At 35.2% G+C, this 13,044-nt stretch overlaps 1 protein-coding gene across 17 annotated transcripts in view; it reads left to right on the plus strand.

Annotated features, from left to right (window-relative positions):
- Window positions 1–13,044, plus strand: part of LMO7 (LIM domain 7) — a 190,174-nt gene that overhangs the window by 123,950 nt on the left and 53,180 nt on the right. For all 17 annotated transcript variants that reach the window (XM_033104126.1, XM_033104131.1, XM_033104129.1 and 14 more), the window contains 3 exons: window positions 5,035–5,065; window positions 5,880–5,993; window positions 10,081–10,279. In XM_033104126.1, coding sequence (XP_032960017.1) covers window positions 5,035–5,065; window positions 5,880–5,993; window positions 10,081–10,279 — 344 coding nt within the window. The remainder of the gene's footprint in view (window positions 1–5,034; window positions 5,066–5,879; window positions 5,994–10,080; window positions 10,280–13,044) is intronic.

Raw genomic sequence — 13,044 nt, forward strand, 5'->3', positions numbered from 1 at the left:
AAAAAGGTGTATCAAGATGTGGGAGAGGAACACAAAAAGAGAAGTGGGATTCCATTTCAAACTATGAAGCTTTTATCTTACTTGAGGGAAAAAGTCCTCCATTTCTGTCTTGATCTGTCTGCCTGGCTCTTTGAGTGGCTTTAGGTAATTTATACATGGATATTTGAATGCTTGGTTGCTCTTAGCCAGACCTGGGGCTGATTCCTGGGTTATAACCATGAGACAGGTGTGGTTCCAGCCCTGTGCAGTCCACCTGAGGAGACTCTAGGAAAATCTGTGGTGGGTGCATGCATGTGGGCCTGGGGTTAGTTCTTTGATAGATAAGATATTTGGAAGTATTTTTGATGAAGCCTGAGCATAACTGGTTGTACCAAACTATAATGAAGCTATAGTCTCATCCTTTAACACTTTGTTCCCAAAATATGCTCTCTGATATGAGGGAGATAGATTTTTGCCCTATAGGCATGTTTTATTTTTTCCTTCAAATTTTGAGCTTTTGGAAAATTTAAGGGTGTTGGCCAAAGCAGTCCCTTCTAGACAAAGGATGGGTAAAGAGACCTGGCTTTGTGTCAATGTGAAGTTTTGGCCAGTGACAAAATTACCACACCAGCTTGCCTGGCCCTTTGTTTGCCTTTATTCTAGAAATAATTTCTTGTTCAAATTCTTCCATGGCAAGAGGGCAAGGAAAACATAACATGGAATAAGTGTCTTGAATTGTGCTTCACAGAAATGCTTTTCCTGGGGGAAAAACGTTCTGTTTGGGAAGCTCAACTGTCCTCCAGCCATTTCCCTTCTCCCCTGCTGTCTGGTTGAGATGGATAATTGGAGGATAGTTTTGAAATGTCTCCTTTACTGGATAAGCACTTTTAACATTTCTTATTTGATTTCTTATTTAATGAGCCTGGTACGCTGTTCCCAGGTGAGACTATGGAGGCACAGAGTTAAATAACATGACCGAGTTCTCACAGCTAGTAAAAATGGAACCCTAATTCACACCCAGGAACCCTGACCTCAGAGCCACCTTCGCTCTTAGCCAAGCTGCCTTCTCAGGGAAGCGACCTGGCATGGGATCTCCTGCTGGGAGCCAGAGCTTCTCCATGGGTTTTGTTTTCCTGGTCCTTGGGTCAGAAATGGTACTTCTTCATTGATAATTTGTACTGGTATTCTAAAATAGCTTTGAATAAAGAAAGTATCAGAACTAGAGCTTCCTGGTTCTAAGTATACCTGACAGCTGTTAGGAGAAGATGGTTACAGATGGATGTATTTACTGACGGGCTCACGTAAAGAGGTGGTGGCTCTTTTCTTCCTGACCTCTGGCACAAAGTTCTGAGGTTGTGATGGGTATATATCTTCTGGCCCTTTGTTAGGTAGCAAATAAATTACCAGAGCTGTTCCATTAACAGAGTGGAAGATTATATCAATGTTATACTTGCTATTTCTTGAATTTAAAAATTTGTGTATGATACACAGAGAAAGTTGGCAACATATTCCATGTCAGTTTTTTCAAACTATTAATGTTTCATCTCCTTTTTATGTTAAATTTGGGTTTCAAGGCAGGCTTGAATTCTTTGGCCTTTGTCTTTCAGAGCTCGGCTGGGAATCTTTTTCATTGCAGAGACTAGCACTTCATCTCTGTACTGAACACTTTGAAGTTGGTCTTTGTTTTTTGAATCTGTGCCTTTTTTAGGTTATTGATGTATGATTGTAAAGAAGTCCCTTTTATTTTGATTTTAAAGAAGATAGCTTTAAAAAAGAAGCTCTATTATTAGTATCAATACAATTTGAGTCAAAATTGAATGTTTTAAGTGAGCTAGAGCAATTTCACTATTCTTTGACATCATATAAATATTTATGTGGACTCTCCTGAGCTTTTATCATTTCAGGCTTGCTCTTGCTAACTTACTTTTCTGTAAGCAAAATAAATGCATTCAATGAATATTTGAGAGCATCTGTGTGCCATGTACTGTGCTAGGCACTTTGAATGAAATATTTTTATGTGCTGGTCAGGTGGCAGGCCCTGTCCTAATTCACATGGGATAGGACAGTAAACAAAACCACAGAAATCCTTTTGGATCCTGGTTGGGGAGAGACAGATAAGTGGATGCATGCAGTAGGTGGTTATAAATACAAAAATAAAACTGGGATGAGAAATGGGAATGTCAAGCAGGCTGGCTGCAATTTTAAATACTGGGGCCCCACATGGCTTCACTAGGTAGCCTTTGTGGGTGGCATGGCAAATGAGATGGGCCCTGCCTTCCCAAAGCTTCCAGTCTAGTGATAACTTCCTGATGAGTGCTTGCCCTGAGGCTAGGGACTCTGCTAAGTACCTGTGTACGTTTCCACCTAATCTACCAAATGAGGGGAGTTTATTACCAGTTTCTCCAGAAGGAAACTGAATATTTGAGAGTCAAGTACATTGCCAAGGTGAAAATAGCTATGGGACCCAGATCTGATACAAAGCCTATGCTCTTAAACTTGGTGTTTTGCTAAGTCAGCTCTCGAAGTATTCGTTGTGGAGGAAGTAGCCAACTTGGAAAGATAGGACTGCCGTAATTTTGGTTCTGATGGGTTGGATAGTAACTTGGCTGGCTCAAGGAGAGTCTTGTGTTACCATAAGCTTCCCCTCTGCCCTTGTGCTTTTTCTATTAAAAGGCCTTGGGATTGTGCCCTGGCCATAACAGGCGAAGGAGCCACCTGGTGACTAACTTCTATGCAGTGGGATGTGTTTGTTGTGTGTCAGAGAGTGGCCTCTAATGACTCCAGCAGATCACTGACTGCTTGAATTCCTGGCACTGCATTTCAGTGATAGGACACTAATTTGGCTGGCCTATGTATCATTATGTTCAGGAGCATGTTATAAATGCTCATATTTGGAAAGGAATGTAAAGTGAGTGAGAGGTTATAGTGCTAAGGTCACTGATTATTGTGTTTATTACACAATCGGGCATACCTTGTATATAAAGTGATTATTGTAATACAAAGTAAATAGTAAATGAGTGTGTTGGATTAGAAACTTTGATAGAGGGCTGTGAAAAGGAAGTCGGGTTCGAGAGAGCTCTGCTGTTCCTTCTGCCCTCAGTGTGCTTATGATAACATTCAACGCAGAGCATACCATTTTTAAAAGGGTGGTGATTTTTCAGCCTCGCGTGTCCTTTGCATTGAGTATTGCTGATTCTTTTGTGCTTTGGCTAATTTAACATCTGAGGTGTGTATGTTGGTCATTAATCTAAAAAGAAGGTATATGTTTTACAACTCTATGTGCTATTTTTCATTAGTTTCTAGTGATTTCCCCCCTCATTGGCTACATCAAGAATTAAGTGTTGTTAATTCTTATAAGATGATTTTCTTTTTTAATCAAGAGATAAGCTAGGATTTGAGATCTTGGGCTGTGAAATTCTATGTATTTACTTTCTTGAAATATAATGTACATGTAAGTGTACAGTTCAAAGACTTTAGAGATGGAACACACGTAGGTAGTCAGCTTCAAGATCAAAATATGAGAAATTATCAGTGCCCTAGGAACCCCCAGATTCTTTCAATCATTTCTACCATCCTACCCTGCAAGGATAACCACTGTCCTAGCTTCTAACACATATCTTTGTTTTGCTTGTTTCTGTACTTGTACATTTGTACTTTTATGAATGAACACTAACAATCTGTACTCTTTGTGTCTTGATTCTTCTGTTTACCATTTGTGAACTTGAACCATGTTGGTGTATACAGTTGCAGGTTGTTTGCTCTCCACACCATATAGTATTTCATTATGTGGATATCCCATAATTTATCCATTCTACTGTTAAAGAAATATGTGTAGCTTCCAGTGTATTCTGCAATGAATGGTGCTTCTATAAACGTTCTCACCTAGGACTTTTGGTGAATACATGTAAGCACTTCTGTTGGGTCCCTAGGAATGGAATTACTGGGTTATTCAATATGCATACATTCAGCTAGGATAGATACTGCCAAATGTCCTAAGAGTTAAGGTAGTTGTGCCAATTTCCATTTCTGCAGTAATGTGAAAGCTTGTGAATTTTAGTTTTTATTTGCTGTTTTAGGGGTAGATGGGCGGTATATGTTGTTCCTAGGTTCATTTCAGTTCATGTTTGTTTTATGGAAAGGAATGGTCACAGCCATCACATTGATTCTTTGAAAGCTAAATTAAATATTTGTGTTGCTCATTCTTTCCCCTTTTTCTTTTTGTCTCTCTATGTCTTATATGTGTTTTATATATGTCTTACACATAACGTGTGTGTATATTTTATCTTATAAGTATACTACTTGTAGACTCTTAGATTGAAAATCTTTTTTGAGGTCATCTGGCTCCAGCTACTAATGTCTCTCTGAATTCGCATCCTGCTTTAAATGTCTCTAATGATGGAAAGCACATTATTTTGTTAATAATGTTAATAATCCCTTTGTTAATTAACTCATGTTGTTGCTTCTTCAACATTGTGGTGACATCTGCCAAGTTTTAACTTCTCCCATGAATATCATGTCCTTTTATAGGTGAGGGAGGAAAACCCCCCATAATTCTTGTGATAGAGCAAAATCTCTTCAGGCGAAGAGTCACGGCTATTTTTTAAACTATACTTCTCAGCGTCGGTGGGTCTTGGTCTCTGAGCAGTTTGCTCTGGAGAACTTGGGGTGAAAAACACCCATGGGCAATGGAAAAGAGAACTCACTGCAAAACTGTTTCTTTCCCGCTCCTGTTTCCTGATTTTTTTTTTTTTCTGCCATGAGCACACCTTTTTTCCTCTTTCCCCCTTTTGATTGGGTTTAAACATTTAAAACAATTATAAAAAATGCACTTAAAATATCAGACTGTAGTGAATAGAATAAAGACCTTTTATAGAAAAATGACCATTATATTTAATGAAATCAACGAATGAGGAAAAATTCTACTGGATAATATGCGGTGTAATACCAGGTGGTATTAGTATTCATAGAACTTTAGAACAAAAATGAGTTCTAATTAATAATTAATAATTTAAGTTTCATAGATATTAATAGGTGTTTCCTCTTTTTTCTTTACAGGCAAGAAGAGACTGATAGAAGAGTGAAAAATGTGAGCTATGTTTAATAGAATATTAATTTTTTTTTTACTTTCTCTGTAATAAGGCAGTGGGATCTAAAAATATCTGATATATGATCTATCCCCTTTTTATATCCTTTTTATACTGAAAATTTTGCTAGCAACCAACCATCACAAACTCTAAATATGTTTAAATATCGTTAAAACATTTATTTTCTGTCTTCATGGTAATATGTTAAACTTAGAAAGTGGTTCCTTGCATGTTAGTATGTAGTAAAAGCAATGAACACACCTTTTAGATTTTTAGGGAAGCAAATCGAAACCACCAAATCAGATGTAAGGAAAAACAGTGAATATTTAAGAGCCTTGGGTATTTGCTCTGTGTAGACTTACATAATATCTGTAATTTTCTACATGTATTAGATGAACTTCTAAAAATGTGACAGCTTATTAAAAACAGAAGAGTTCAATATCCTTAAAGAAGCTGAGAATTATTGATTTTAAGTGTCCATTTTATAAATTTGTTGTTGAAAGAATATTGATTCCTTTAAAAGTTTAATTTATTTTCCTCTTATAATTTTTTTTCTGTTTCATATGTATTAGCAGAATGTATGAATACCGGTACCTGTTGGGTTCTGGGCTCTTGGTCTGGAACGTGCTTAGAGACAAAAATTTAGGAAGAATACATAACATTTTTGACTCTTCTGCTTCCCAAATTAAAAGAAAATCTTTCAGCTGTAGATAGAGATGCTATCTTCTACCTAGAGTGCTCACCTGCATTTGAGCTTGCAATTAGTTGCTATAAATAGGCTGATCATTTTGTTTCATGGAATTTTTTTTTTTAAAGGTTTTAATAACATTGTACTGGCTGGGAAGAAAAGCACAAAGTAACCCCTACTATAATGGTCCATACCTTAATTTGAAAGCATTTGAGAATCTTTTAGGACAAGCTCTGACTAAGGTAAGGAAACTACATCTGTATGAGATGACTGCTACTACTTTTTCCTCCACCTCCCTCCCCGTTTTCTGTTTTCTTTCCACTTCTCTTCTTTCTTCTCTTCTATTGAAATATGGAGGCTCTGACTGTCTTTGCTGTGGTCTAGACTGGGCTGAGGAGAGAAGATTGTTATTCCTTTGCTGGCTTTGTATGCTGCCGCAAGGGAGTCAATGAGTGAGTATTTCAGAGCAGTTTCCAGGGTATAGTACATAGATACAGGTATTTGTCTCTTAATTCTGGGTAATTCTATGACATATTTACTCCTTTCTTTTCTTAGACACTTTGCATAACTTAACTCTTTCTATATTTATTATGAATTCAACCTGCAGTAGAAAGGTCCTTGAGGGCTGTTAAAATGTGTGGAATCCACTCAATTTCTTTATCTTCATTTCTTTTTGTCATGGATGATTATCTCTAATGCCTACACTTCAATATCTTCATGATTCTTCTATACTGCTTCTGTTTCCCAAAGAGTCATGAACGCTGTTACATGACACGTGATAAGGATTTTTTTAAAAGTTAGAATCCTTTGTTTTAAACTCATTTCTAGTCCTTCATATCCTGGAATCAATGTTGCAGATTTTGAACGTTTAAGGATGGTTTGAGGAGAGTCGAATGCCAGTTCTGACTGTAGTTCTGCCAAATCTTCATTTATAAGATCCAAATGAGAAAATTAACTTCTCCAAGGGGATAATTATCCAGGGGAATTTAAAGTGCTCAGAAGAAAATATGTAGTCAAAATAATATATCACCATCTAATTAATAGTAGTTGTTTCATGGGTTTACTATGCTGATTAAATGACACTGTACCAATCAGGCATTTAGTATTGGTCTCTGGAACGTTGTAAGGATGTAATGTTAGTTACCATGATTGGAAGATAGAAATTTTAGATCAGGATGGAAATGATCACCTTGCCTTACATCCACTCTGATCTTGAAATAGTTTTGCCTGAGCCTAGGCACGTACATTATAGAAAGATGGGATTGCATACTTCAAGTATTTCCTTTTGATTTTTATTATTTTTGAATTGTGAAGAGTTGATAGCACTTTTTCAGATTCCTTGAAACAGTTACCTTGGGTAATAGTTGAGATATTATCATGCGAGAGCCTCGTATCAGGTGTTGGGAAAACACCCAAGGCAAATGACCTATCCTCATACAGCACAATTGTTGGAGACAAACGAGCAGATAGGTCACTCACTGCAGTGGAGGAGGGTATGACTGATGGAGGAATGAGCAGGGGGCTTTGGGCAGGATCAGAGCTTTGCCTTAATTATTTCAGCTAAGAAAACATCCAGTTAAAAACAATGTGGTACTTGGGCTCCTGTGTTAGTGTTCTTTTAATTAATGTAATTTAATTTAATTTTTTTCAATTACAGTTGCCATTCAGTATTATTATGTATTAGTTTCAGGTGGACCGCATAGTGGTTAGACATTTATATAATTTATTCAGAGACTCCCCCCAGTTATTCTAGTATCCACCTGGCACATTAGTGTTCTTTGAACAGCCATTGGTCCTTTTTATGGCAGTCTGACTCAGGCTGGGTAATGCTGGTACAGTGTTTGTGCTGGGAATGATTAATTAGAGGCTGTTTCCTTTCACTGGTGTAAGTAAAATCAGAGTAGGTAAAACAATTTTCATGGTTAAAACTATAGTTGTGGTTCCATTCCGTTGTTATAGAGTGGGGATAGCCATAAGAAGTGTGTGAACATATGATCTGTGTTACATCTGTTCTTTTAAAATCAAAGCCATTCTGCTCATCACATTTTCCCCCTTAAGTAGATAGTGCTTAATGCTGAATCCAAGATATCAGTTAAAAGTTACTTGGGGTAAGCTGTTGCACCTGAGTTGCCCTGTAAGTTGGAGGTGACTCAGTTTATGTGACTTGGCAGAGTGGAGTCCTAAATAACCAGGCACCAGGGCCAGCCTCATGTTCTTTTACAACTGTGGCGGCCTGTTATAAATAACGTTAACATTTATGAGGTCAAAAAATCATCTCAGTGTGTGTTGAGAACCCTAAGACTCCAACAAGTACATGTCTAAGAAACCTGACGGATCAAAAGATTTACTTAATTTAAATCTTTATCTATCTATCATCTATCTATTTTTTCATGTGGTCCCCCTTTATTCTTAATAGCATTTAGCGCTGGAGCTGGGGGAATCTTTTTATATTTTGAGAGTATTTTGTGGTACCACCATTAATCCCAGCTTGCTCATCTGCTTGGAAATAGGATGCAAAGTAGGTGCCTGCATTTGCATGGCAGGATGTCAACTCTAACACCAGGGTGTCTGGCATCCAAAGCATGTAAAATTTCACATAAATCTACTAAACCTACTGGTGCTTCAACTGCTTGATTCAACTATGAATTGACAGATCCAGTCTTAGCCAAAAGTTTGCCTAAGACAGTTGTTGATTATTCATTGCAAACATTCTTTTGTCAACTTTGTCGTATGTTGAGAAGGTTCGTAATTAAAAGTTGAAAGAATAGTAAGTACAACAAATACCCAGCTATGTACCTTCTGATTCAATTATTAAAAATTTCCCATATGGATATGTCTATTTATATATCTACCCATGTTTTATTTACTTCAGCATTTCAAGGAGAATTGCAGAGATCTTACAGCTAAATAATCAATATGTGTCTCTTAAGAGTAAAAATGTTTTTTTGTTTTTGGTATGTGGAGATTCTTCCATATAGCCATGATGTGTATTATGCTTAAGAAAATTCATAAAAATTCCCCATTGTCTAATATCCAGTCTATATTCAGAGCTTCCCAATAAGTGTTTCTGCTTTAGTAAGCTAATCTGAAAGTAACACTCCTGATTTTTACTGTAATGACAGAGTTGCATTCACCATATTAAAAAAATTATAGTTACTAGCTATTCATTGATTTTTACTATGTATCAGGACTGTGCTAAGGGCTTTATAAATTTTACTTAAATTCTAATTTTGAAAAGTTCAGTTGCATTTTGCTATTTACTTTCATAGAGGAATGTTAGTTAAAAACACTTATTTTGAGTAGGTTCTATATAATTTACAAACCTATGGTTAATGACATTTGCCATATATCTACATATCTCTTACATGAGCCAAGTATTTTCTTTAGATCCAGGGAAAATATTTTGTATGTCGGCAAAAAAATCTGCTTTCCTTTGTTCAGATCTAGGTTTCATAATCAATAAAAATAAATAAATTCTGTAACATGTATACCTGCTCTACTTGCCTCCTCTTAAAAAAACATTTTTTTTTTTGTTAAAGAGCTTTAATTGCTATGGTTTTTTGTTTAATATACATCACCTCAAATATTTCCTGGAGGTAGGCTGCATATAAATTATTAGTTATTGTTTATCTTTTGGATATGAAAGTTGAGGTTGATTTTTCTCTTTGACTCCTTTCATGTTTATTGGCAGACAACTGTAAATAATCATTGATGTTAGCATTTGAATATTATTCTAATTAGTAGCTTTTCTTGTCAAAATGTCGCCGCTTCCTTATTTTTAAATAGTCTATACTACTTCCTTAAAGAATATTGACTATCTCCTTATTGTTACACGAGTGCCAAGCATTAGTTGTGGGAAAATAGATTTATTGTCTGATTTTTTAAATCAGATATTTTGTTTAATAAGGAAATCTCATTGTCTCACCTATCAAATGAAGCACAACTTAAGCTATGCAAACAAACTACTGTGTTTCCCCCAAAAATAAGACCTAGCCGGACCATCAGCTTTAATGTGTATTTTGGAGCAAAAATTAATATAAGACCCGGTCTTATTTTACTGTACTATAAGACCGGGTCTAATATAATATAATAATATAATATAATATAGTATAGTATAATATAATATAATATAATATAATATAATATAATATAATATAATATAATATAATAATATAATGTACCAGGTCTTATATTAATTTTTGCTCCAAAACATGCATTAGAGCTGATGGTCTGGCTAGGTCTTATTTTCGGGGAAACAACGATAGTAATGACCGATGACATTTTTGGAATTTTAATTTAACTTATTATTCTTAAAAAAATTTTTTTTAGGCACTTGAAGACTACAGCTGCCTGAAAAGAAGTGGCAGGGACAGCGGTTACGGAGATATCTGGTGTGCTGAAAGGGGTGAATTACCTGCTCCTGCAGGCAACCATAGGAGAGAAGATTCATTTGAAAGCTTGGACTCTTTGGGGTCCAGGTCATTCACAAGCTGCTCCTCTGATATCACACTTAGAGGGGGGCGTGAAGGTGAGTAGCATTTTTAACTGTAAGTTTATTTTTATTTGTTTGTATGTTAAGAGAAAATTGGAAATGAGAAAAAGAAGAAAAATGGGGTGAAAACTATTAAAGCAAAAATTTCACCAAGAGGTGTATTTTCAGAGACCCAAGTGTTAATTTTTTGTTGTTGTTTTTTTAAAATTTCCTCCCTCACTGTCACCACTAGAGGAGTGATGTTTCACTTTTTTTTTTTCCCTTCCCATTTTTAGAGAAAACTGGAGAGGAGACAGCTAACTGTGACCTCTTTTTATCAGTAATAACGTATTTTGGTTCTTTTCTCTCCAGATTTAGGTTTAATGATCTGTGACTATGAGGCCTATTAACTGGTATTTCTAAACATAAGAAAGATTCTAAAAAAATGTGTTCTAGTTCCTGAGTTATATTCTTTATTCCCTTCTCTTACTTTTTCTCAAAATATAAAAAATTCTCAAGAAAAAGTAGGAAAAATATCTTTTTAATTATCTCTAGGAGAAGAAATTGTTGATATCTTTCATGATATACTATTATGCTAAACTTTGGTTAAGTAACAATACTAGTGTCATGTTAGAGTACATCTTTTGATTCTGTCAAGGTCAGAGCTAACACAGAGTAAGTGTGAAAGGAATATGTTAATGAAAGTTATTCTGTTTTGGGGAAGAACCTTCTTTCAAAATACTGATATTATGGTCATATCAGTTATTTAAATGCAAGTCTTACTCCTATGACTATTGGGTGGTGTCAGAAGTTTCTGACTGTATACTTCTCGCAATTCAAATTTGATTACATTGAAACCATGAGTAGAGTTGCTTCAAATATTTCTGTGTTTCTTCCATCAACATGAAAAATATTGAAAGTTCTGGTTTTGAGTTTGTGCTAGATTGTTAGGAAATTTACCTGCTTGTTTTGATTATTATTTTAATATTAAAACTGTTTTTTCTAATGTTTTTATTGCAAAATATTTCAAACATCATCAAAGTTGGAAGAATTTTACAGTGAACTCCGAAATATCCACTACCTGCTTCCACCATAACATTTTACTATGCTTGCTTCATCACATACCTACCTTCCTATGCATTAATTTATCCATCTTATTTTTCAAGGTATTTCAGAGTATATTACACTTGTCCTGAATACTTTAGCATGCACACTATAATTCAATCTGTATTCGTTGTTCTTATGTAAATTTACATAAATTAAATGCAATGTACATTGAATTTGACTTTCAAAAATAAAAATCAACAAATTGTTAAGCATTGTCACAAAATAACAAATTCTTTAGCTTTTAGAATAGTGGCATTTAAAAATTTATAATAAAATATATGAATGGCTATTTAAGAGTTAACCTTTAAATTACTACTGCATTGTTGGCTGTTGCTATCTAGCTGTGACACTTTTATAGTCTACATGACTATTATAAGTGTTTTTAAGGAAATGTATCTGATTCATCTAAGTGATTAAAGCTGTAAAAGCAGAGGCTGAAATTCTCAACCCATTATATACTTTGTCTTGACGGAAGAACCTAAAAGATTTAATGTTTAAATTTATATCTGGCCAACAAAGAATAAAAAGGAGAAAGACTGAGGTATTGTGGGAATATGCAGACTTCATACAGTTCAAATACAGTGGTCCAATGCTGTGGAATCAAAGTCTGTGCTCAGATATTCATTGGACTGGTGCCTGGTTCATGTGACGAAAAGCAGAGGGCCACTGTGACACTGCTTCCTAATCTTGAGAAAGGAGTTACAGACCTTATTTAAGGAGTGTAGAAGTGAAGACTTGGTAATTACAAGTAACGGTGGAAGGAAGAAAAGCCTGGGGGCCAGCAGGATGATAAACCTTTCTTTGTGATTACTATATCAAAATTCTGCTACCTACCAGGTTACTGTCCAAAATTGATGATCACCACAGCTTAGGATAATACTTTTAAGTTAATAGAATTGCAAAGTGAAATTTCTTAATTTTATATGAAACCTCCCACAGCAAGAATATTTGTCTACTCTATAGGGTACTGTAGTAGACTCAAAAAAAAATTTAACTTTAAAAATTCATGTCATATACAGCATGATGACCACAGTTAACACTCTTATATGGTATATATGAAAGTTAAGAAAGTGTATTATATCCTAAGAGTTCTCATCACAAGGAAATTTTTTTCTTCTTTTTTGTATCTATATGAGAATGATGGATGTTAACCAAATGTATCATAGTAATCATTTCACAACATACCGAGGATGCCAAAAAAGTGTTCACATTGTAAGAGATGTTATCTATGTATTACTTTTCGAAGTTGAATAAAGGTAGCAATGTGCAGTATGACATTCGCTCAAAATATGGCGTTAATCAAATGAATGCTAGCGTCATTCATTGTATTACAATTTTAATACAGTTGTTTCCTTTCTTAAAATGTGTATACATTTTTTTGGCACCCTCTGTATATAAGTCGAATTATACTGTATACCTTAAACATATACAGTGCTGTATGTAAATTGTATCTCAATAAAAATGGGGAAAAATTCCTACGTAGAACAATTTCTTTATGTATTTAAGATTTTACGTGTCTAAATTTTGATAAGAATTAAGAAGTTTCTCTCATTTCCAGAAAAATGTACTGTTTACCTAGGAGGTGGTAAAAAAAAAAAAATGAAGCACCAGATTAGGGACTATGAATCTTCCTGGTTTTAGCTGCTTATACTTTCTCCCTTTTCACCATGCTCTCCTTTCCTCTGTTCTGGTCTCACGGCCTCATAGCTGTATGT

This window comes from Rhinolophus ferrumequinum, chromosome 4, assembly GCF_004115265.2.
Source record: "Rhinolophus ferrumequinum isolate MPI-CBG mRhiFer1 chromosome 4, mRhiFer1_v1.p, whole genome shotgun sequence".
NCBI lineage: Eukaryota > Metazoa > Chordata > Mammalia > Chiroptera > Rhinolophidae > Rhinolophus > Rhinolophus ferrumequinum.